A 25173-nucleotide genomic window follows, 5' to 3' on the forward strand; every position below is an offset into this window, starting at 1 on the left:
CAGCACACAAGGGCCAACAGATTGTAAAGCCAAAGCGAACTGTTAGGACTACTCTTGACTTTGTCTTTTCCTCGACTTTTGGTGGGCGACTGTTGACCTGCTCGCGTTGTTTCGGGTCAGCGGTTTATCTTCCAATTACGTCTGAATGCATCAGTACCCAAGTATTCAAGTACCTAAGAACTTAAGCTCCACCAAAAATTTGATTAATTTATTAATAATTTTAATAGTTTAATTCCGATCTGGAAATCTATAGCCCAAAAACGTATATTTAATTGTACAATATTTATAAAATATACTCACGGCAGCCTAACTTTCACAGCTTCTTTTTGGTTTTAAATTTAACTCAAATAAAAATTTATATTAAGTGACCTTTTAATATACAAGTAATTCATATTACTGTAGGTCTATCCTCGATTGCTCCATCTATTGGAATATTACAGCCAGCTGCTTTCCGAACCAACAATAAACTCACCCAGCTGTAATACTTTACCAAAGACACTCAACCAAAATGGTTGCTGTACATAGATCGAGCTGGCAAAAGTTAGCAAAGTCACTCACCCTTAAAAAAAATTCAAACTTGTTAAGTGCGTGTATACTTAAAACTTCATTTTCGTTCAAAAAATGTCTGAATACTAATAAAAAACAAATGCAAATGATGCTTACAAACTCTAATGATGTTTATATTGCTTTCAAATTGTTTTTATTCAAACATTTTACTCATTCTATTTTATTTTTATTGAGAGAGGTGTGAAGTGAGAAAGAAAATAATTGAGACCAAATTTTGTATAGACATTAGAAAATTCTAATCAAAGGTAACGTTGCTCAATATTTCTATATACTTATTCATATATATTCCAATTCGTAAAGGAAATACTTGGTTTTCTAAACGAGAAGATGTTCAGGTTTTTGATAGCACCACATTCATTACGTTTTCTATGCCGCAGGTCTTCGAGGAATGAACTCAATCAAATGCGCAAACAAAGCAACAAACCCTCAAATACACCGCGCCCACCAAAAGATCCGCCTGATGAGGGCTACGAGCCGCAATGTGTTGCACATGATGGGATTGAAGTGCCCGAGTTCATAAAGCCGAAGGCCTACCGGCAATTTTGTGGACCTGACGAACCTCTTGGCCCTGGAGCGGGCCTCAATAAGAAGTACAAAAACGGGCATTACTTCGGCTACCATCGCTTCAGCTTTGTGGAGCTGCAGAATCAGTCGGTGGGCTTGCGAGACGAGCGTCGCGCATGTGGCGGCGCCCCAGTGCCAACAGAGGAGGATGTGGATGACGAAAAACGGGACGACAATTTAGAGTCAATGAAGGAACAGGAGAAGAAATGTGAGGAACAGCTTGCCACTCAGGCGAAAGAGAAGAAAGTGGCTAGCAAAAAGGCTAAAGAGAAGAAGCTGGAACAAATGTGTGAATTGCGGCGCCAGAAGGAGAAAGTGGCAAAATCAATTGATAAGGAAATCAGTATTGTGTTATCCGATTGTGAAAATAAGCTGGACAACAATTCGTGTAAGTCATTCGACTGCCAAGAAATGGTCAAAGCAGCTGTGGAGAAGGCCAGGAAGAATGCGAGCAAAAAAGACTCGGATAAAAAGGAAAACGCAAAGGAAGCAGACAAAAAATCTGACGATAAGTCAAAATGTGAAACAGATAAAGGCGACAAGAAGCCATCAACATAGACCATCTACCCAAGAACACAACCAACTAATAGCAAAGACACGGACACAGAAAACATCGCTGCCGTAGCACACTAGGTGGGAGTCTTTGCTGTACTGGTACAGCAATGTCACAAACCCCTAGCATGTACATAAATGCAAGCAATTGCTCTCAAACTGTGGCAGTCAAATAAAATGTGATTATTTGGCCCTTGACTTTATGCCTTCTTCTGCTCTTCAAAATTTGACTTGTTAATAAATAGTAGAATTTTTACATTCAATCAATTGATATGCCATAACGGAAACAAGCCAACGGGGTTGCTGCACAATTTCAGGGACAAGCGAAACTCTCGCTCGACCTGCGTATGTGTGTACGTATGTATGTGTACATACATACATATGTAGAAATGAGCACTCTGAGCTCGTCATCTGCTCGGTCATTCATTTCGCATGCAATGAGTTGCTGAATTGATCTCGATGAACCGACAGCGAGAGTCATCACGTGTTTTTTTTTTTTTTTAGCTTGCTAATTAGATGGAAATCCCCCAAAGTGGAAAATCAAAAACAGAGAGAGAGGAGATGGGAAAGAGAGAGAACGAACTTTGAAGTGAAAATTACAAAGGTGGTGTGCTGTTTTCTGATAGGAGAATGATATGAGCTAAATGTTTAGTTTGATTTGTTTGGACATTCTTTTATTTTATATAAATAATATTTTATGCGTTTCATGGCAGCAACAAGTTAGAGTTTACTGTAATATCTATCTCAAGCCTATAGTTAAAAGTTTTACATATTTGCCTCCAGTTGCTATTTAGCTCCATTGAGTTTATAGTAAAACAGATGAAACTATTTCTTCCAAAACTAAAAATCACACATCCGATCAATTCGCTTAAAATAACAATATAATTATCATTAATCTTTAATCACTGCTTAATCACTGGAATAAAAGCCTTCGAATGAAAGGTTAGCTTTGAAGTTAAACTTTGAATGCCTGTTTTGCATAATTCAACCAGCCTTAGCCTGAGCCTGAGGCTTCCTCCTCGTATTGTCTTATTATTGGCTTATGGGCAAAAGAGTTAACAAGTGTGCACCAAACCAAATAGAAGCGAGCAGTTGGCTAATATGACACGCCTCGTTTTGAAGGTATTTAAGCTGAAAATTGCTTCAAAAATATTTGCATAGTTCCGTCCACAGACGCAGTCGCAGTTGGAGTCTTAAGTCTGCCAATACAGATCTTAGCCAGCTGCATTGATGCGTCTAAAACGTTCGCTCAAAATGTTTACACAGAGTCCATAAATGTTGTCCCACTCTTGCTCAGATTATGTGCTTCTCTCTCTCTCCCTCTCTCTCTCTCTTTGTCTTTGTCTCTGTCTCTCGCTAGCCGGCATGTAAATGCCTCTAATTTTGGGAAGAACGACAACTTGTCTTTTGTCATGGCCCATGGATGTCTTGGCTTTGTAATTCTTGTTGCTGCTGCTAAGACTGTGTGCCTCATCATCATTTGCAAAGGAGCTAGACTGCTGGCGGCAGGTTTGCCAGCAGCAGCTGCCGCACTTGGCATCTACAGCAACTGCAACTGCAACTGCATCAGCAACTGCAACAGTTTAGCTGCGCTTTATTTGTGCAGCTTTTAGCTACGTTGAGGAATTTCTTTTTGTTTTTATTTGCCGCCTCGTAATCGAGGCTCATAGATCAACAAAACGAAGCGTGCTATTCCCTGTCTCTCTGTCTCTCTCTCTCTCTCTCTCTCGCTCTCTCTCTCTCTCTGATTCGCTCTCTGGATATCTTGCTATAATTTACATAATTTAGCCAAGACGTCAATCAAAGTGCGACCCGCCGTTGACTGTGTGAACTGCCGCAATTCTCATGGCAAATGGCGCCGCATTCCAGCAAAGAGGAAAATCTCTCAACGCACAGCTGCGTCCCCGCCAGAAGTGCCACCCACGCAAGAACCCCAGCGGTCAGGCCGTGTTATGGACAAATCTGGAGCGCGTTTCCAAATGGCCAACAGCTCAGCAATTGCCTCATTTCCCACAGTCTTAAGCTCGGTTTTTTCCTTCTTTCTGTTTTTGGTTTGATTACAAGTTTTCTTTTGCTGTATCTCGGCCCATGGGCCATTCAAATTGTGCAGCTCATTTTCGCAACTGATTAAAGGCAATTTTCTAAATTTCCATGGCATATTGTGACACTAACAACAGGCAGCCAACATTTGGCTCGCAATTCGGGCTGTCGTCATTTAATGGCCTTACTCCGAGCAGCAACAAGTAAACTCCGTGCATTTCCAATTCCAGTTCGCAGTCTTCGCCCAGCTGGGGGGGAAAATTGATCAGTTGTTAAATTGATTCGCTTGATATGTCCGCATCTTTTCGAAATCAAAGAAAGCAAAAGACTCAAATCTTATATGGGCAATCTATTCTAGTTTAGTTAACCAATTCAACATAGATTCTATCAATCTTATATAATCAATATCAATATATATTTCCCCCTAGTTCAATAAACTGCAGAATTGATTATCGACTTTATTTGCTATTCCATGTTTAGAAGTGATATACTTTTTTCAAATTTAGTTCTCAAATATGCAAAATTAAAGTATAGCAATAAAACAATAATAATGAAAGGGCAATGGGGTATTTTTAGCTCTAGCTAAAATTGATGTAAGTCAAGTACTCTGTGCCTTCGCTCACAATTGAGATGTTAGTTAATTCATTGTTAAAGGTGTCTCATGTATTATTGCGATTGGCTGGCAAACAGGAAACGCTGCTACCTGCACTTCCGAGATCATCCGAGCGGAACGCGAATGTCTCTGGAGCTAGTGTTGTTGGAGGACAAGTGCAGAGCTCTCGTCATCAAAGAGCTCGTGCAGGAATTCGCTTGTAAGCCGTGTGTGACCTCTGCCATAAGAATTTGCAATAAGAAAGAAAATATATGCATGGATTCATTGATGCGTCCAGTGGACAAACCTGAGACCCAGATAGTCGCCCTAGACACCCTCGAGTCGGGCACCGTCTTCTGTCTTGTGGCTTACAACGCCAGCAACCCTGCAGCAACTGCAGCTCCCATGATACTGCGCTCTCACACAGATGCGGGTATTTTAGTAATGCGCTGTAATTTGTTCGTCTCTTGGCAACTTGTTGACGAACTGCGGCTCATTCAGTTGGCATACTTAGTACAAAAAGGAAAAAAGTTAATTATCTTTTTTTCTTCTGGTCTCTCTCTCTCTCTCTCCCTCTCTCCCTCTCTCTCTTGACTTTTTCTTTCTTTTTTGTAGCTGCTGCGCTGGGCTATTATCCATGGTTCGGGCCTAGCTATGGAACTTTCTGTTCTTCTCTCACTCCCAGCTCTTGCGGCTGCTTTTTTTATCCAGTCTTCGCTGCTGCTGCTGCTGCTGCTGCTGGTGCTGCCACCGTTCCATCCGCTCGCTTTAGTTGAAGTTCATTGAACTATTAATTGTAGCAATGCCTCTGTCCATCAGCGGGCAGTGTGAAATGTGATTTTTCAAGGCTGACACGTCCGGCGCTCCAAAAGGTTCCCAAGACCCCAAACAAACGCTGTAAACTTCATGAAGGTTTAGAGTTCTTTCAAATTATTTCGTTTTCCATTTTTTTCAGTTTTGCTCTCTCTTAAATTTACAATCGGTATTTAAGAATTAGATTGCTGAGCCCAGGTGTTAATGAGCGTAGGCAACAAAAACAATAATTCATTTCCCACAATGAACGCTGAGCTTATCACGACAAAGCAGCTAACCAATTTATTGCAGCTTGAGCCTGTTACCAACTGACAAAAAACTGGCCACTGTTTGTTTCATATCACGCACGTAGAATACAAAAAAAAAACACACACACACACACACACACACGAATAAACCCGTTTACAAGTTTTTGTCGTGGTATTTTGCTTCTTTTTTACGGCTCAATTAACACAATTAGGAATAAGGCGAAAAGCTTTCAGTTGTTGAACGTAATATCCCGCACCATAGATGCCACTAAGAGATCACGGGCGTGTTAGAAAAACCCCGTGAATTCTTCCAGTGCCATTAACTGTGCCGAGATGCGAAACAACGAAAACTAACTTACTCACCTGCTGGTACTCTGGCTATGCTCAATTGAAAGATCCAAGCGCAGTCTCTCCCAGATATGAAACCTGGGAACTCACCCGTTTGGAAACAGGAGCAGCCTACAGAAGCGTTGTTCGATTTACATATCTATCCCACGTTGAGGCCGCTAACTGTTCACCTGTGCGGCTGCCTGATAAGGCATCGCTGCTTTGATCTATCCCACGATTTAATCAAAAACGCAAATTATTTTATTTTAGCCGCGCGAAGCTCGCGGAAGTCGTTCGTAGGAAAGAGGCCAAACATGCGTGGGAAATACACGTTCCCACCTAGCCATTGCATGTTAGTAGCCTTTGCTGTAGCTGTGGCTGAAGTTGGAGTTGAGGCATCTTTGGGCGCTGCGGTTGGCCTCATAATTCGCTGTGAAAATCGTTTTGTGGCTTTGCCGCTGCGTGCTGCATACAACTGCGATTCAATTTGGGAAGAAAAAACAATACGTATGGAATGAAATCACAACAAAAGAAATGCAGAAAATCCAATTAAAAAGATTATCGTGCTTGGCGAACTAATTAACTGTTGCATTTCAAATGATTCTTGGGCAAAATGGAGCCGAGCGACGCGACGTCTCGGACAGGCTAATTGAGTTAATGCAACCAAATTGTAACATCGAAAACGAATTACAAATAACCTTTGGCCCCTGACTGCAAACTTCAACTTTAACTCTTGGGAAAAACGTAGACTCAAATTAGTCACGAAGAAAGCGATGCGACGCGACGCGACGCGACGCGACGAGATGGCAAATTGTAATCAAGTTTGTTGCCTAAGTCTTTCATTTCGCTGCGACCAATTTATGCAAATGTCGAAATGCCGAATGCTGCTCCACTTCATGTAATTGCCACTTCTCTGCTTCTTTCTCTCTGTTTATTTTGTTTTGCGCACGCTGCTTATCATGCAACGGTAAATCAGTGTGTCAGTCAGTCAGTTAGGTAGCTAGCCAGGCTCATTGACATGCCGGGCATGCAGCGCGAGGCGACAGCCATCAATCAAAAAGCGCTGCAATCAAATCAACAGCCAAGCAAATAAATACCAAAAACAACAACAACGAAAGAGAGAGAAAAAAACAGTTAAAAATCAACAGCTGCTGTTTTGGCGGGTTTGCAGCGAAATCGCGTGTCTCTGTCTACGCCGGCTCGGCTCACGATCTCAACATGATTTTTAACGACAAATTTACGCGCTTAATCTCTGGCCCCAGCAATAATCATCGTCAGCCAAACCGACAAGAAAATATGCAAATGTGAGCGGTGTCTGTTTTTACATCTCTCTCTCTCTCCTTCTCGCTCACTCTGGTTCTCTGGCCAACGCACGTCGTACGATTTTCGCATCCGCGCGCGCATCTCATCGCATCATTAGCGCCAACACTTGATGCCGATGTCCGACTGTCCGGCTGTCCGGCTGTCCGACAGTCCGACAGTCCGACTGTCCGAGCATCTCTTTAATGTTTAAGTGCGTTTTTCATTAATTGAAATGGTCAATTTGTTGCCAGCAAGAGATAAGAGTCATTTGTAGACCGCAGCCTCTCATTGATACTTACTAGGTTGTCCAACTTGCCCACTATTCTACTTCTCTCTCTCTGTGTGTGCCTCTCTCTCTCTCTCTCTCTCTCTCTCTCTCTCTCTCTCTCTCTCTCTCTTTCTCTTGCTCTGCTTGATCGGTCCGTTGAGTTGTCTATGCCCTACATGGCCAGCACTTTACTGCCTGTCGCCGTTCACTGGCGCCAGTTGCTGTTGCGAAGATCTGCAGCTGCCTCAGCACACTCATTCATCACGGCCAAAGCAAAGGCTTCAACGACAAACCCATAAATATTAATAGAAATGCTTCAACGAAAAAGCTCGTATACGTTAACGAACCTAATATACACTGCAAATATGCATTCTATATTTTGAATTTATATTTTAAAATTGAGATCCCTCATAAAAAAGTCTCGAAATAAATTTTAAAGCATTTTGGGAAACTTTTTGAATTTTAATTGATGTCAAATTTTGAAATTAGTAAATTAAGTCCAAACCAAATAAATGTTGGGCGAATTGAAATAAAATATTAATATATATATTATATCTATCTGGGTGTTACTGATGGCAAGAACAAATTAGAAATAATTTCTATTAGCTGAATGCTTGGCAAGCTCTGTAGCAATCTGAAATTACCCGTTGGCAAAGAGTAGAAGTAGAAGATAAAACCAGAAGTGAAAAACGTAGAGAAAAACTAGTCATGGTCTTGACCATGTCATGGCAGAGGAATTGAACGGTAAGCGTCGGAAATTCGTTGTATATACATATACATAGATACGTCGTCGTATATGGCCAAAGGTAACAGTAACAACTGTTTATCGTTTATCTAGCGGCCTTTTTAAGCAAATTGCAGTCAAATGCCGCACGGAATCAGAGACCAGTTCTAATTGTCTGCAATGACAATGCAAACAGGGGCAGGTAGAAAAGAAAAATGAGATGAGATTGAAGACACGATTAAAGAAGCCCCTTACGCAGTCTTAACGGTAAGAATACACGCTGTTCGAGTCCAAGTATATAACGTGCCTCAAATGTACATACATACATATACAAACGTATATCCACAAGCAACAACCACATTAACGAGGCAACTTCAGGTTTGGCCACAGCTCTGGACTCAAAGCCAATTGGCATTTCAATCACGCATCAATCTGGCACGTTTTTATGATGCAGATCACAGGCAGCAAAATCAGAAACAGCAACAACATCAAAATGTTGAGTATGACGAACTGGACACAGCACGCGGCATTCACATTAAATGCAGCTGCAATGGCAGCATGCCTCCTATCCATGCCCGGCCCGATTCCTTTTTCATTCCTCGCTGCTGCTGTTGTTGTTGTTGCTGTTGTTGTTGTTGCTGCTGCAAGCTTATGAAAATGAAATTTTTATTGGTCGGTTATGTTTTCGTTACATTTCGTGGATTGTTATAAATTTCATTGATAATTGCCATATATATATATATACATATATATTGATGGCATGATTATGTGCATGATTGTCTGATTGTTGTTGCACAGTCGTTGATGTTGTTGCTACGTGCGTGGCATATGCACTGCAAACTTCATTTTTTCCCAATTCTCCTTTTTTTTTTTTTTTTTTTTTGCGCAAATTATTTTTAACGAAATCGCATAACAATATGGACACGAGAAATACTCAGTACTCAGTATTTCATATAGGTCAGCTGCTAGGCATGAGATATATAAAGTAGTTTCAAAAATGATTTTCAGCTATGATCTGAATTTATTTGGAGTAGCTTTCAGTTAAGTGGAGTAATTAAAACGGATATAATTAGCTTTCAGCAGTTATTATAAGCTAACGATAGTGGGCTTTAGATCTGAAGCTAAAGCCCCGAAGTAGATTGATAGATTTAGAAACTGAAGAACCATCAGAAATCTGTTACTCCATATATTAAGGTACGCGAATCTATGCAATATCTCTCATTTATCAATATAAATCAGAGATATTCATATGGATCCTTCTCATTGCTATCAGTTCGCCAGTCTATCCGCTACAAAAACTCATTAAGAGAACTTTAATTTTGTTTATTTTGTTGAATTCTTCAATTAAATTAATTTTTATCATGGGAAAGCTAAACAATTGCGAATTCGTGACGAATCTTTTAGCCAAAATCTTCTGCCACAAACACGTTGAGCTCATTCAAAACCATAAATTACGCGTACGTTAGCCGAAAACAACAACAATATATCTATGATTTGTGACATTGTCGAGGAACAGTTATGCCAGCTGCCTGTTTGCTATATGGAAAGTTGCTAACAAAACCGAAACGTCCGAATGCGAGAACGCACAGCTAAATAAAACCACTTTTGCCATATCTGAGGCTGAAGACCGCGGCGAACAAGCGCTCAATATGCAAATGGCCTGCACTCAGCACAGAGCCAGATCGCAGCGAGTGCACGAGCTGGGCCGTAAGCCGGGCTCGCATGAGCTCTTATCATGGCATGCGCACTCGGCAGCCTATCAAAAATAATTGACAACTAAATGCACATTGAAAATGTCGTGTGGCGTGAAAAAGACGCATTTAATGTGCCGCAGTTGTCATTTGACAAAATCGTTTGCCTCTGATAAGATACTCGAAACGAGTCATTGACTTGGACCCGATCCTCATTTACAATTGTTCGTCTTGAATGTAGCGTGGGCAGCCTGCCTTTTTGTTTCGACTGTTGTTGTTAATGTTGTTGTTGTTTACTTCTTGTTTTTGGTCATGAGAGCGTGCGCCCACACCAAGTGCTTCAAGTTCGTTGCTTGAGTCTATTTGCCTGACTGGCTGACTGGCTCACTGGCTGGCTCTGGCTCTGGCTCTGGCTCGAGCCCTGACTCTGGCAACAATTGCGACGCATTTTGTTTTGACCATGATTCATTGGGCAGCGTAAGAGGCTAGCTCTGAGCCAGCTACTGAGCGGACTGTGAGCGACTGGCACGACCACCGCAATTACATCCGGTAATTTAATGTAATTTTATATTTCATTTCAATCACATGCGATAGCTTGCCCCGGCCACGACGCCACTTTCGACTCTAGACTTGTTAGCATTTCAGTTGAAAAAGATAAATATACCTCGTACAGCCTCTGTCTCTCTCTCTCTCGCTCTCTCTCTCTCGCTCTCTTTATACGTCCCTCTCTCACTTCCTTCTCTAACTCTCTCCTTCTAGATCTAGAAGACTCCTAACTATTCTTTTTTAGTTTTGTCGCCTGTCTTTGGTTTAATTATAGTTTTTTTATGAGTATTAATTAATTTCGAATGATTTTGAGCGGTTCCTTTGATAGCTCTGCAAACAAAATGATTTATGACTTAATTTATCTGTCGAAAAGTGATCCAACTGCTTATTCAACTGCAGGTAAACGTAAACGTTACCGTTAATGTTAACGTTAACGTTAACTTGGCTGATATTCTACGACTTGGCACTGTGAGCATTCCTAAAAGAGAAACACAAAGCATAGGCTTTGTTAGCAGCTCAACAAAGTAGAGATTCCTCACAGAGTCTGTTTCTGTTTCTTTTTATGATTAATTGCTTTGACGTTCTTACAATGCCCAAAATAGTTTCTTTTTTTCTGGTTTTTTGGTTTTCACAAACTGTTTTTGTTTTATTCGTTTTCTTAAATATTTTGTTAATTAGAATTTTAGTTTTGTATAAGACCATTAAACCCACTCGCCAACATGGCCAAATGGCTCCAAGAATAATAAGCGGCAATTAACAAAAATCAAACACAAATTTCTGAAAGGAAAAAGCGAATGGAAACCCAAACTAATAACAGAAAACTGTTAGAAAGAGGCGTTGCTCAATGGTTTAAAAACGCATTTGTATTTTTTTTTTTTTTTTTTTTTTTCAGTTTCAGTTTCCACACAGCTCGTGTGGCTTTGATGGGCCACCCTTGAACCATTTGATAAATTAGTCTTGGCAGCTAGCAGAGGTCAGGTCTATACACTGACGGGGTCGACTAGATGAGTTTATGGATGTGTCTATCTCTGTCAAAGAGTTGGCATTGTTTCGCTCACTCTCTCCCTCTCTCTCTCTCTCTCTCTCTCTGACTAAACATCAATCTGATCTGTCAGCCTTAGCTGTCTCTAGTATCAACTTACCCAACAGGAAGCGTGCGCTAGCCTTCCAGCCAATATGCAGATCAGTTCCATGATTGACAAGTTCAGGATGCAGTCAGCTTCGATTCAGGCACATTTCATTCTGCAAACAGAGGAGAACATAATACATGCGACATAAGTATCAATGGGATTCATGTTAATGTCAACTATTGCCGTTGCTATGCACGAGGGTTACTTAACGAGAAGCTATATATATAATACATAACATATATTTATATACGTCATATTTATTCTTCTTCTCTTAATTTACTTGATTTAAATTATACATATATACAAATCTATAAATCATTTCCTCAACATGTCTATTTACTGCCAATTGCCAATTGTCAAAGGAAAGCCATCAATTTCAATTGATTGTTATTTATTTGTAAGTTGCTTTTTTTGAGTACTGATTTATGCTATACGAAACCACTTTGCCGTCATTAAATAGAGCTAATGCTCTGGCTTACATTATGGGCAGGAAACAGACAAACGAAAACAAAAAAGAAATAACTGCCACAATAAGTCGAAGGCTGACTAACTCTAGCTGGGCCTGTTTGTGAGCTATGTGGTCAGCCTGAGAGAGCTAGGCAGAGCCTGCTGCAGCCCGAGGCACATTTACAGGCAACAGGCAACAGGCAGCAGGCAGCAGGCAATTGGCAATTGGCAAAAGGCAAAAGAGTTGGTTCGTAGGGTGGCTAGTTGGATTGCATTTGACAATCTAGCTGGTTAGCTGGATCGGTTTGAGCGAATGGAATGTTGTTTGCAGCTTTGCAGTTTTGCAGCTGCAGACACAGTTGGTGTAGCAGCATAACTGCAGTTACTCGGAACTTGCCACACATGCCACAATTAAATGCCAGACATAGCTCAGTTTCAACTAGCTGTCAGAGGCGCAGAGAATTGCATTTGCCTAGGTGTCGTCAGATGTCGCCACAGGCGCCGCTTAAAGTCATTGCTTAAATGAATGAATATAAAGCGAGCTGCCCAGCGAGCGTATGATAAACTGACAGCCTTATGACAGCATTACGCAAATTGACAACCCAGACGCTAAGCAGCCAAAGAAGACATCGAGCCGCCGTAGCGAAGATGACTCCAGCCAGCCAGCCAGCCAAGAGCCAGTCACCCAGTCATCCAGCCAGCCAGCCAGCCGATTGGCTTAATAAAATGATATATTAAATGCGATTAAAACGCGGCAAAAGGCGACGAAGACAGCAACAAAAGCAACAACAGCAACAGGAGAACAAGGAGACGCTGCAATAAATATATTGGAACAGCTTCTTGATTCTGCGTGGTGCCAACAAACGAAAACTTGTATCTTTCTCTCTCTCGCTCTCCCTCTGCCTCCCTCTCACTCTCTCTCTCCATCTGCAGTCTGGCCGTGGCACGCTGATAAAAGTGTTCATTAATTTAATGCGCTGGGCGCATAATTAAATGCGTGTTGGTCCTGGTTGCACCCGTAATGACATTAAATATGTTTAAACAAGCATAAATAAATACAGCAGGCAGCTGGAGCAGGTTTGCCCCGTTGCCGACAACTTAGTTAGCCGGGCTGATGTTTTAATCAGGGCGTGTATTTTAAAGGCGCTGACCCAGGCGCATGTTCCACAACTAGTTAAATTAATGATGCAACATAAAGCCAGATCCCGGCCAGCAGCCAGCAGCTGGCATAGGCTCAGCCACACCAAACTGGAATCGGGATGCAAAAGATTTACGACAATTGGCAGCTCGACTCTGGCGCTGCCTTCAATTGATGCTTCTTATTTTTTCTTTTTTGGAGACTAAGCGATAAATTGTAAAGTTAATCGCTTGTCAAAGTTTTCGCGGGCACATTTATCTCCGCACACAGGGCACAGGAGCTGCTGCTGATGCCAACAGCTGATAGGTAATAGTTACGGATTTATAGGCCAAGTCTTAGACAGCTAGTACAAGCGAGCAACAGAATCTAACTACTGAATGTTCGGCCTTATAGCTGCTCCTGCTGGGGCCATAAAATACGTTTGGTTTACGTTCACTCCAGAGCTTATCATTTGGCCGTTTGATTGATAAAGCCCCATAAAAGCTCCCAAAGCAGGTTTCAGGCAAACTAACAGCTCAACTGATTGGTCAAGGTTGTAAGTCTGAGAACTTCTTGCCTTTCTAAGATTTATTTTATGCGACAGTCACAACGTATAGCTGTAGCTGCAGCACATAATAATTTCAATAAAACTTTAAATAAATTGAAATTTGGTTGCCATATAAAAGAGGAAATTCAAATTCAAAATAAATGTGTCTATGATTGACTCAGGGTCTCTAAGGCTAACGATCTAAACCAAAACCTTTAATCTCACTTAAATTGATGACTTATTAGTAACAATATAATATAATAATAAATACTCATCGCTGACTCATAGACCTTCAATATCTGCTATATACACATAGATAGAGACTTGGAGCAGTTGTGGCGCTTGATAAGGAAGCCTTTGGCAGCAGTCGAACAACTTGATCGAAATTCGTAAAGTAATTGAGTCTACCGAGTCGCGTGATTACAGCTGTTGCAGTTGGCATTTTTCAGCGCTCATTGTTCTTGGCGAGCCAAGACGAATTTTGTGTTATTTGTATCCATTGTTTACAGTGTAGCTATAGAGAATGTCATTCAAGTCGCCAGCAGTTGACAAATTGTCAACTGATATGGGAAATGCTGTGTAGCCCGGCAGCAGTTGGCAGACAGACGGCAACAGCGGCAACTGCCCATGCAACATACAACATTCTCATGTGTGAGCATTTATATAGATTTATGTGTGTCGCCAGCCCTGCTGTTTACCTCCCCCCGCTTCGCACACACCGGGTCTTCTTTGCATATGCATAAGTAACGGCGGGCCAGAGTCTAGGCTTTGCTCTTGTTTACCTGCGGTTATTTATTTATTTCTCTTGTCGTCGTCTGTTGTCTGTCGTCTGTTGTCTGCTGTCTGTTGTGTGTGGCAATTTCTCAAGTTCAGTTCACACGCTTTCACTGATTGTGCGCACATGTGTCAATTTGAGCCTTACGATTTATGTAGTTGCTATTCGGTTCGCCGCTTTGATAGATAACACCCGTCTGCCAAGCATAGCTAGTTTAGCGGATAAAACACGCACGCCTCAATGATCTAAACCCAGCTATGGACCTGAAAATGCTTTGGCGCACACTCCAACAAATTGCTGCTAATGAGCCACTGCTGCACTCCCTCGATTAGTCTCTCTTAATTAAAGCCATAAACAGAACTCTCCTGTAACCCAACTTGGCTGAAATCTCTTTCCTTCTCTGTGTTCAATTGTCGGCTGCAGAACAAAAAAAAAAATGAATGAGTATAAAAAGGAACCCTAGGGAAAATACATAAATGCAGCGATTTTCACTATAAGGAAATATACATATACATATATACAAATGTATATATTGGAATTAAGAGCAAATGGCAATGAACTTGAAAGGAAATGACTAGAAAACTATAAACTACTATGTAGTATATTAATCTAAGCATATCGTTATGTTGAAGAACTTACCTTATCAACCTGTACAGCTACACCAACGCATTGTTGAGCGGCGAAGCCTGCTGCATCGGTTAAACCTGTAAATAAATAAGAAAAAATTATGATTTAGCGCAAGTTTCGTAATTAATCTTGACAAATAAAGCCCACTGTAATGCCATTTTTCCACGTAAACACCCTCAATGTGCTAGCCCATGACCATGCCCATTCCCCATTACGTTTGCGTCGTTTCGCAGGATTTCAGTTTTAGCGCTGTACCAAGACTTTGTATTTATCTTCATACAGAGTTTTTACATGCATAAATCTTGGCGGCACTTTCAGGCCCAAGTTCATAAGGGTGGGGTGGGGGGCTGTTGAAGAGGGTAGCAGAGGACTGGACTCGACTGACTGTTCTGACTCGTCGGCTAGCCAGCTTGGCGTGGAGTGGCGTGCCGTGGCGTGGCGTGGCATGCTATAGCGGTCCCTGGCCCCTGGCTGACTGCTTGCAACATCATCATCATTATCCTTCATTATTATTTATGAAGTTTCTGTAGAGTTTCGCGAAACCGGTTATGCGTGAAACCTCTCAAGTATTTCATAATTGTGCCAAGTTATGCACAAATGCACAATTTTTTTGTTATTTTTGTGTGTGTATATTTTCTGTTTTGTTGTTCCTCTGTCTTATTAAATTATTGCATTTTAAATGCGTATATGTTGAGCGGAAGAAACTTAAACTGAGATCGAGAGCGAAGCGGAGCGGAAGTAACAGAGAGCGCAAGAGAGTGACCTTTACGAGGTGCTAGCTCCAGCCAATGCTGGCTGGATCTTAATTACATGTATGTTGGCAACTCACGACGCTGATGAACAGTAGCAATTATTTGCCAGACCGCCACTCAGCACTCATCAGCTACACACACACACAGACACACGCCATCAGAGGCACAGGTGATGATATATAGCCATATTACGTATACGCCGCGTACAGCCGCTGCCTTAACTAATTGCCACGAGAGTCAAAGTCAAAGCCGAAGCTGGAATCGGGAATGGGAATGGGAATGGGAATGGGAGCGTAGCGTTACTTGAAGCTGTCATTAACTTGGCAGCCCGGCGACGTCTGAGTGCCAATGCAATGCCTGCTCAAACGGGCCAACATCATAATCTCCGCTAGCAGCAGCTTACACAGATATTATATCTGCCTTTTGCTGTTACTACCATTTCAGAGTATTTCTTCTCTTTTCTCTTTTATGCTGTGTAAGCAAAGCTGATGATGTTGCTGCTGTTGCTGATATTTTTCATCTTTTTTTTTGTTATAATTTTTATTGTTGCTCTTGATTTGCCTTTCATTTCTAATCTGATTTGAAAAGAATTTTCAACTTTTTTCTTCCTACTCTTAGAGGTTTTTATTTGGTTTGTTTGCTTACACAAAGCGTTAAAGTGAACGACACGTTTCAATATTTGATGTATGTATATAAATTATATACATTTAGCTAGCACAAAAGAGCATGGCATACACTGCAGTATACCCTGTAATAAATGTTTTACAGATAAACGAAAATAAGCTCTGCTGGCACAAAGTTTTCATTTCACGCTCATTCACAAAGATATCTTAAACTGAATTTAGTTATGCTCAAAGTTGTTTCTTCGCCAGCTGGAGCCATTCTACACTATCTGCGTGAGTAGAGGGTATAAAACGGAATCGAACTATAAAAACGTGACTGCTATGAAAAAGTCGTGTATTTTATATTATTTTCGCTGTATGCGTCAAGCAGCTGACAGTGGATGCTCAGTAACAACAACAACAACAACAATAAGAGAGAAATATTTACTTTAGACAATGCGTTGGCAGCACTTTAAATAACAATGAGAACGACTCGACTTCTATTGTCTGAGTCTGGTTAATTTTGAGAAACTCCTGCTTAATAACTAAAGCAACACAGCCCAAGTCTATCTATATTTTGCCTCTACACCTGACTAGCTCAAACAACATGATCTCTCTCCCCCAAAGCTTATAATTGATATTTATGTCTGTTTTATTGTCAGCTTATTTATATTGCCAGTCTGGCCCTGTTCCCGCTGAGCATTCATATTTCATAGATCTTAACACAACTGACTTTATTCTGAGCTCTTCAACGTTTACAAATCGTCAAAACCTGCTTGGCCTAATGCTGTCAACAGCTTCTTAAACCCTCCCAAAGAATATTTGCCTAAAACGATATACATTTATGAGTTTTTAATCTGGAATATATCTATTCTTATGTTTATAATCTCAAATGGTTTCTTTTTTATTAAATAATTGCAGAGAGCTTTCTCTGATGCTACTGAACAGAGTCTAGACGCTAGAGTAAGCGCAGCATTTCCACCTATACGTCTAAGGTTACTCTGTAAACTGAGTATAGCAATCAATGCGTTTATATTCCAAGTGAAAAGTAACTCTATACGCTAAAGCCCGTTGAGTATACTTTTAACAGTTGTAGCTACAGAAAGCTATAATCAATAATAGGAAAATTAGTTGATAGAGAAAATTCCATGTATGAAATATTGTTGAGTATAACAAACGGTATCTAAACTTATATTCCATGTGCTTTGAAGGCGAACTGCAATTGTTTTCACTTCAACGAAAAACTAATCAATACATTGATTAACGAAATTGTCTGGACTTTTGAATCTGGCTACGATTCGGCTTTTTTGAAGTTTCCGTTTCTCCCCCAAAGAGAAAAGTAAACTACGCCCATGTACATATTTAGACAGATACCGCCTCAGAGCCGTAATTTCTGCAGTCGGCCATCGCTGGCTCCACCTGAATCACGTGGGTGGGTGCAGCCAGGTTTAACATCCCAAAGGTAACAACAAACAGCAACATATAAATTTGTGTTACGTTAGGTTTTAAGGCAAGGCAAGGCAAGGCAAGGCAACGATGCGAGCTGAAAGGAACTGCCCACTCGGGTGGCTGCAGCCCGTTTACGTTTAATCGGCAAGTGCTCAAAATATTCGACGCTTAATCAATTAACTAACATAATTTCGTGCAAAAGTAATTAACTGCCCCGCTGCGATCGGCACCGACAAATGTTCGCTGTCAGCAGCGTTTAGTGTCATTCATTTTGCGACCAGGCGGCGCCCACTTGCAACTGGAGAACTTGTTTTCCTTTTTCTCTCCTCTCCTTTTTTCGCTTCTTTTCCGTTTATCCTTAGAGCAAGCTGTACGTATTTGGTTTGAATTCATTGGGTAGGCTTTGACTGCCCAAAGTTTCTAGTTTTGTGGGTTCAAAGATCGTCGCCAAAAATTTCCGCATTTGCTCAGATCAAAAATCAATACATAATTATTTTGACATGCCAATCGCACATTTGTGGCATGCAACAGCAATAGCAGCAGGCAGCAGGCAGCGGGCAGCGGGCAGCGAGCAGCAACAACAACGACAACAACATGTTTGTGCGACTCATTCTGATAAAAGGAAGAAAAAACTGCAATGCAGACGTTGAGAGAGCTGGAAGCTGGTGAATGTAGCAGAAACAAAACGACGACAAGCACCCAACAGGCAACAGTTGCAACCGTTCGAGCTGCACCTTAAAAACTCACAGCAACAACAAAATGTATATAAAAAAAAACTGACAGTGCCGAGCCGAGAGTCGACTTGGCGATCAGGAAAAAGTGAAATCTGCTAGAATTGATCTGGGGAGTCGTCGTCGTCGTCGTCATCGTCGTCGTCGTGTGTATGTGGCTTGAAACTGGTTTACACATCTGGAGAGGAAGTACGAGCAAGAAGCAGCGTGACTAGGCAGCGGCTGTTGTGCCCCGACCTCTGGAGTTACCAGGCAGCGCCTTTCATTCGCTGTCAGCATCAATTGAAGCAGCCGGCAAGCCACCGCCGCCGCCGCCACCATCGCTGCCGCTGCCGCTGCCGCTGCCGCTGCCGCCTCCTGCCCGCCCAAGATATATGAGCAGCGTTATGTTGTGACTACTGCCCGCTGTGCACCTGTGACTGAGCCACAAACTGCGAATGCAACAGCCACGGCAAAAGCAACAGCAACAGCAGCAGCGAATGGAGACTTCGACTTCAAACTTGGCAACTGTTAGCTGACTGCCAGCATGATGATGAGCAGGCGAAATGTGTTTTTAAATGATGCCATTTGTTGCTTGCCAGAATGCAACCAGTAGCCAGAAAACCCTTCTATCCAATTGCTTGGCTATTAGAAATTGGCCAGAACGACGCAGTTTGTGGCCAACGGCGATCATTAACGCTAAGGGTTGGCGGCGCTTTGAACAGCATTTTACAACTTCTGTAGAAAAAGTGACAACAACACAAACAAGATACGAAAACCCAAAAAGGTCAGCTACCGTCAGCATAAAACAACAAAAATCTAAAAGCAAACAAACATAAAAATAAAAAAAAAATTAAATAAATAAAACATAAAGCGAATGAGAGTGAGAGAGCGAGGGCACTGTATATGCCATGCCCTGCCCTGCCCGGTGCCGTTCCAGGAAGCGCTACATTTCCAGAAGTGCCCGACATGTCAAAACACAATCCAGCGAACAAGCCAATTGGTGGCCAACTATACCCGAGTCGCTGCCATTCAACCCGATAAAAACGAAAATTATAAAAAGAGAGACGCTAAACTGGCCAACAATTCCCAAAATCTGAACGGAGCCAATAAAGACTCAAACGAACTCATAACTAAACAAAAAAGTTAAATACAAATCCTAATGAAACCAACTTCAAACAGCTTAACTTTGCTTAGTTGAATCAAGTATAAATTAAGATTTATATAAAATATAATATAAAAATCTGTCAAAGAAGTATTTCTTTTCTAACAGTCGAATAAGAATCAACTAAAGGAGAGAACACTGTACGAAAATGTTCAATTGAATTCTGTTTTATTCAATTTAAGTACTATCCTATCCAATCTGAAGAGGATTCTCCAGTCTACTTTTAGAAAAAAAAAACACTTTTTTTTTTTTGCTATCCCACTTAACCATTTTGTAGCTCATTATTATCTGTAATTTATTTAATTTACAAACTGCGCTGCTTATCCTTGGTGGCTTGCTTGTAAGCCAGCTCATTGTCGGTGGCAAGTTAACATTCTTAAGTAGCGATCGTGTACGAAGCAAAGCGCTCTCGAAATGGTTGACGTGTGCAAGTGCCTGATAAAAGAAACCTTTGAGTTGAACTTAAAGTTGGAGTTGGAACTGTAGCTGGAATTGGAGTTGGAGTTGGAGTTGGAGCTGGAGTTGAAGATGAAGCTTAAATGCCTCGTAGACTTTCAGGTGATGCGGCTGGTGGTGGTGGTGCTGCTGCTGCTTGATGCTTGACCCGCTGGCAATTATCACAGCTCTGCTGAGTTGAACTGAACTGGTGGCAGATTCACACGACTCGCTGCCTGGCTAAGTGTAGTGACTTTGACTACAATTAGACATGCGCAGCTGCTGCCACCAACGGAGGCAACGAGCTCGCGAGCGCAACTGCGACTGAGCTGGGTCTCTTGGGCTCTTGGGCTCGTAGGAGAGGTCTGTTGACCCCTCCTAAGAGAGACAGTGTTAGCAATGTGTTTGCCTGATGGATTGTCGGAGGCTTAAGACCTGAAGACGCTCTCCGTGTCTCTCGCCTGTCGCTCTTTGGTGGTGCTGGTGGTGCTGGTGGTGCCGGTGGTGGGCACATCACTTGGCTCAAGACACAAATCACGCACTTTTATTTGCCAGAGTCAGGTCGGACCGTGCCGGAGTGGAGCGGATGAGGCGGCCTTTTAAGGCTGCGTGGCATGAGTTTGCAAATTGTTGCTGTTGTTGTTGTTGTTGCCGTTCGGGTTTCCTGCTTCAACTTTATGGTTGTGGCAAGCCGTAGCTGTAGCTGCCACAGCAGCAGCAGCAGCAGCAGCAACAACTGTGGCGATAGCTCTGGGTCATTTTAGGAGCGTTCGAGTCAAGGCAAATGCAACTTGAAACCTGCAGGAGCTCTTGCCTGTATTTCTGCGTATGTGTGTGTGTGTGTATTTGTGTGCAATGTGCAGGAGGTGTCCCAAACAGCAATGAGTTTTTTTGTATTTTTTTTTTTTTTTTTTTTTTTTTTTTGGTATTTTTATTCATTCTCGTTGTACTGACTTCACAAAACCAGTTACTGACTCCAGTGACTGCTCCTGGGGCATGCTGTAATTGATATTGCAACAGTGTGTGTGTGTGTATGGGTGTGAGTGTGTGTGCCTCTGTTGAGCCAAGTACAAGTTTCAAGCACACACGTGTTGCTAATGAGACATAACTCCACATCAGCATTGAACATCAAAATCCGCACAAATACACACAGCACTGATAACCTAATAAAGTCATAGCAATTAAGCCCAAAGAACCTGTGACTACACGCCAGCAATGACAACAACAACAACAACACACTGCGAGTACAACTTGTTTGCCAAATCCAAAAAGTTGCCTAAAATGATGTCACTTGCCGTCTTGGCTCGCAATTAAAGCTACAAACCCGCTCAGTGCCGAGAATTCGCCGATGTGTCGAACGGCTCCAAAGTTGCCTTTTATTATACATTTTCCCCCTGCTTTAACTCTTTTATTGTTGCTTTAGCATTGTCCGTAATTTTTTTCATTTTTTCCTTTTATTTATTAATATTTTTTTTTTTTTTTTGGCCCGTTTACCTTTTGTGTGGGCTACAAAAATCATTTTTTGAAAAATCATTTTTTTAATCGTCTATTGACTTGTTTAAGGCGCCGCTAAATGTTTATGCTACAAATTATGTGAAATGATTAAGCACAAAGAAAGACATATATTTTTATGTTTTTTTGCCAGATTTTTGGCTTGTAACTATGCGTCTATTTTGGAAGCCAACTAATAATTGTAAGCCTGCTAAAAAAAACGTGGTCGTTTTTTATTTTAAACAGAATTTCAGCTCTTGATTGTATACTAGGTATTAAGCTGGAGCCTTAAAAATGCCTAAGACATTTTTAATATTCGTAAAATACATATTTTTATAATTCTATCGAACTTTTCAATTTGTAAGACAATAATAAATTATCAAATTTGAATATTAGCAAAATAAAAATAGACTGCAGCTCAATTTTAAATTAAATTATTATTAAATTGTATAAAATCACAATTTAATCGTACATAGATTTAAAAAAAAATAAACAGAGCTTAGCTCTTATAATTGTGATATTGATATATCATATGAGAGTTACTCTATTTCGAGCCGTAAACTGACACAAATTCAGACATAAAGACCTGAGCTCTAAACAAATCGAATACTTTAAGTAAATAAAAAAAATGTAAGCTTGAAACTGTCTCTATAGGTGATTGTATATTTGTGACGACAAAATATATATATAGATATATATATATATAAATATTATATAAATATTAACTCAGAGTTTCGTGTGTGTGTGTTTCAATATATACATATATTATATTATATAATATACAAAAAAGTCTCCCCAGAGTTCATAGTTTATAGCCATAAATCTCGCTTTTCGCTCGAAATTCAGAGCTCGGTATAATTATTTGAAAACTTGTATATATTTCACATATAAAAAAATAAAATAAAAACATTTATATATTTATATATAACCTGCTTTAAGGAAATATAAATGTATTATTTTAAGACTCACCTGAACCTTAGAGGCCAAGGATATGATCGCAGCGTTTTTATGACTCGAAACTTGAGCATTCTGTGTTTTGCGTCCGGGTCTGACTTTTATGATATCTGTCTGTGTGTCTGTTTGCATAGCTCTTCACTATTTGATAGCTTAGACCTTTCAACCGCAGTTCGATTGTTGTGTTGCTCCTCTTTGCCGATTCGATAGGGTCTCTCCACGCTAATTTGTAGCTTGTCTCGGCTTGCTCGAGTCGCCGTCTCCATTTCATTTCGTCAAATTTGCAAGTGCTTACTAATAGAACGTTTTGTGTCGTGTTAATGAATTCGAGAGTTTTATTGACACTGCGCCGTTTCGCCGTTGACGTTGCGCATTTTTTTTCTTAATTGTTGTTGCTTTGCAGTTATTTATTATTGTTTTTGTTTTTTAGGTTTTTTATTTTTCCTTTTTGTTCAGTTCTTTTTTTGTAAGTTTTGTACGCCACGTTTCTGTGACTTTTTCTAATTTTCTATTGTATTATCAGTTTATCTAACACTTTGCCGTGCTATCTGTTGCTCTCTCTCTCTCTTCCCCTGCGATTGCTGATGTTGTGGTTGTTGTTGACGGTGACTGTGCGACTGTTTGCTGAAGCCCCAAACTGCGCGCGCCGCTCGCTGACGGTGCACTGATCGGATCGTCACAAACGTGGCCAACACGACAGGTAACCAAAAGCAACGTACACAAAAAACGCGCCACCAACAATAGCAGCAGCAGCAGCAACAACCGCAGCAACAACAACAACAACACAAACCGTATACAAGGTAAGACTGAGCAACTGCCCTGAGACACTAGCCAACTCTCCTCTCTCTCGCTCGCTCTCTCTCTCTCTCTGTCTGAGGCTCTTGTAGAGCTTAACTCTGGTCACACTGTTTGACGATATTGAGGCAGAACGCGACGTTGTTCGCTTGCGTTCCAATTTGCGACTTGGCTGTCTGCGCTCATGGCACGGGGTTTTTGTAACCTCGCCGCGGTGCTGGCTACGCTACTCTCCAACAGCTGTTATGCTTATCTCACTTGCGCATGGCGCGCTCAGTGAAGCGTATTAGCACAGGTGTAATTACTTGCTTCGCTGTGCACAGCTAGCCGTCTTGCTTACTCTCGATCGCTCTCTCGATCACGCTGAGCCCATCTCATTCTGTACCTATTTCGCTCACTCATTCTCATTCTCGCTCTGTCTCTATCTTTCTCCGTCTGCCGCTCAGGTTCATTGCAATGATCATTAGCTCGGGCGCTCTGCTTCTGACTCCAGTTTCGTTAGCTGAATTGCCGCCACCTCCCTTTGGCCCATCGACCGCAACTTGGGCCAGATATTGCTTAAGACCTGCGTTTCCGAATTTTCGCTAGAATTTCAAGTTGTCGCTTGTATGTCGCCTCGACTTGACCCGATGCCATGTGAACCTTTCGAGGCAAGCACATCACTTCCGCTATAAGCCACTGCTCCCAGCTGTAATTCTTAATGCAACGGCAATCTCTTTAACAACTCCCTTATTAAAGGCCCAGAGGAACTGACTACCAATAGATTTATACGCATATCATCATATCATACCTACCTACTACACATCTAGCAATTGCAATCGGAAGTTGGCACTTGTTGGGAGCCACGCGACGGCCACCTCAGGCTCTAATTGTTCATTACGCTGATGATCGTTCAGCATCGTCCTAGCCATCGATTGAACCTTCCAATGACCGCTACTTCCGCCCTGGCCAGCTCAGCCTCAGCCTCAGCTCCAGCCTCAGCCTGAGCTCGTGCTGGCAGCTGCATTCATGTGGAAACTTTTCGCTACTGTTACATTGATCGTTGTTGGGTGCTCTATGCTTTGATTTGGTTAGAGAATCATTCGCTATTTTTCATCGCTTGGCTATGTCTGTTTAACGGAAGTAACCGTTAGACGATCTGTGCTACCGGTGACCGTTGGCCAAATGCAATTAGTTGCAGCAACAAATTGCAGCTGTTGCCGCTGCGGCCAACAAACTTTTGATTCTGTGGCTCTTTCCAATGCCTAGCTTTCCATTCGGCTAAACATCAGCGGCCATAAATGATCAAGAAAGAAATTTATATACTTGTGCTGTAATGCATTCGCCAAACTCACGAAATAAAATACTTTTTTAAATCTCTTAACGTTGTGCTACTGGCAATCGTTGAGTTCTTATTAATAGCGCCAACACGCCAATATCTGGTCAGATCCATTTACTTTCCTTTACTCTTAAACGGATTTAAAATGTGCAAATAATTAATAAATAAATAATGAATGCCAATAAATTGTTTATGAAAGTAAATTAATGGACTACATTTCATATAGAGCAAACCATTTTCTAGAACTTCGTACCTCTAACAAAAAATTGATAAAAGAAACCTTTTGTCTAATAAATAAATATTAAAAAAAAATAAATAAATAAATATTTAAATAATCAATATTATTAAATAATTTAATATAATGAAAATATATTGTAAGAGAATTACTATTTATTATTTCAAACAACATTAACAATCTTTTAATTTTATAGGTATGCAAAGTTTTTAATAATTAATCATTATATATTAAATTATATTATCATTTTACTGTAAATTCTAGAAACTGAAAGAAGTCATTAAGCAATATTGCCATTTCAAAATAAATATTTAAATAAATAAAAAATATCAAAAATGTATGAATATAAGTAAATAAAAACAAGTAAGAAAGCTCTAGTCGAGACTGCTC

General features: G+C 41.0%; 1 protein-coding gene and 1 long non-coding RNA gene across 4 annotated transcripts; one reads left to right on the forward strand and one right to left on the reverse strand.

The window, feature by feature from the left end:
• The first annotated feature begins 664 nt into the window (after positions 1-664).
• On the forward strand, positions 665-1946 carry LOC108611621 (uncharacterized). The gene is made up of 2 exons (XM_018004358.2): positions 665-812; positions 945-1946. Exon 2 carries the CDS (start codon positions 970-972, stop codon positions 1687-1689), a length of 720 nt encoding a protein of 239 aa, XP_017859847.2. The 5' UTR covers positions 665-812; positions 945-969; the 3' UTR covers positions 1690-1946.
• A 2032-nt stretch (positions 1947-3978) lies between these two features.
• LOC149269750 (uncharacterized) lies at positions 3979-23417 on the reverse strand. Of its 3 annotated transcripts, none has more exons than XR_016268910.1 (4): positions 22451-23417; positions 14890-14954; positions 7305-11476; positions 3979-6178 (listed from the first exon to the last, which is right to left on the reverse strand). It is a non-coding gene; the product is annotated as an uncharacterized LOC149269750 (long non-coding RNA). The 3 variants fall into 3 exon arrangements; XR_016268908.1 differs by having other exon boundaries at positions 3979-4553; positions 4623-11476; XR_016268909.1 differs by lacking the exon at positions 3979-6178 and having other exon boundaries at positions 6525-7552; positions 7621-11476.
• Positions 23418-25173: the final 1756 nt, after the last annotated feature.

The sequence above is a fragment of the Drosophila arizonae genome, chromosome 3 (genome assembly GCF_054131065.1).
Source record: "Drosophila arizonae isolate 15081-1271.41 chromosome 3, UAZ_ARI_1.0, whole genome shotgun sequence".
Taxonomy (NCBI): domain Eukaryota; kingdom Metazoa; phylum Arthropoda; class Insecta; order Diptera; family Drosophilidae; genus Drosophila; species Drosophila arizonae.

Bases quoted from the DNA above. Each gene is read 5' to 3' on its own strand.
- LOC108611621 (XM_018004358.2), top strand. From the start codon at position 970: ATGCGCAAACAAAGCAACAAACCCTCAAATACACCGCGCCCACCAAAA.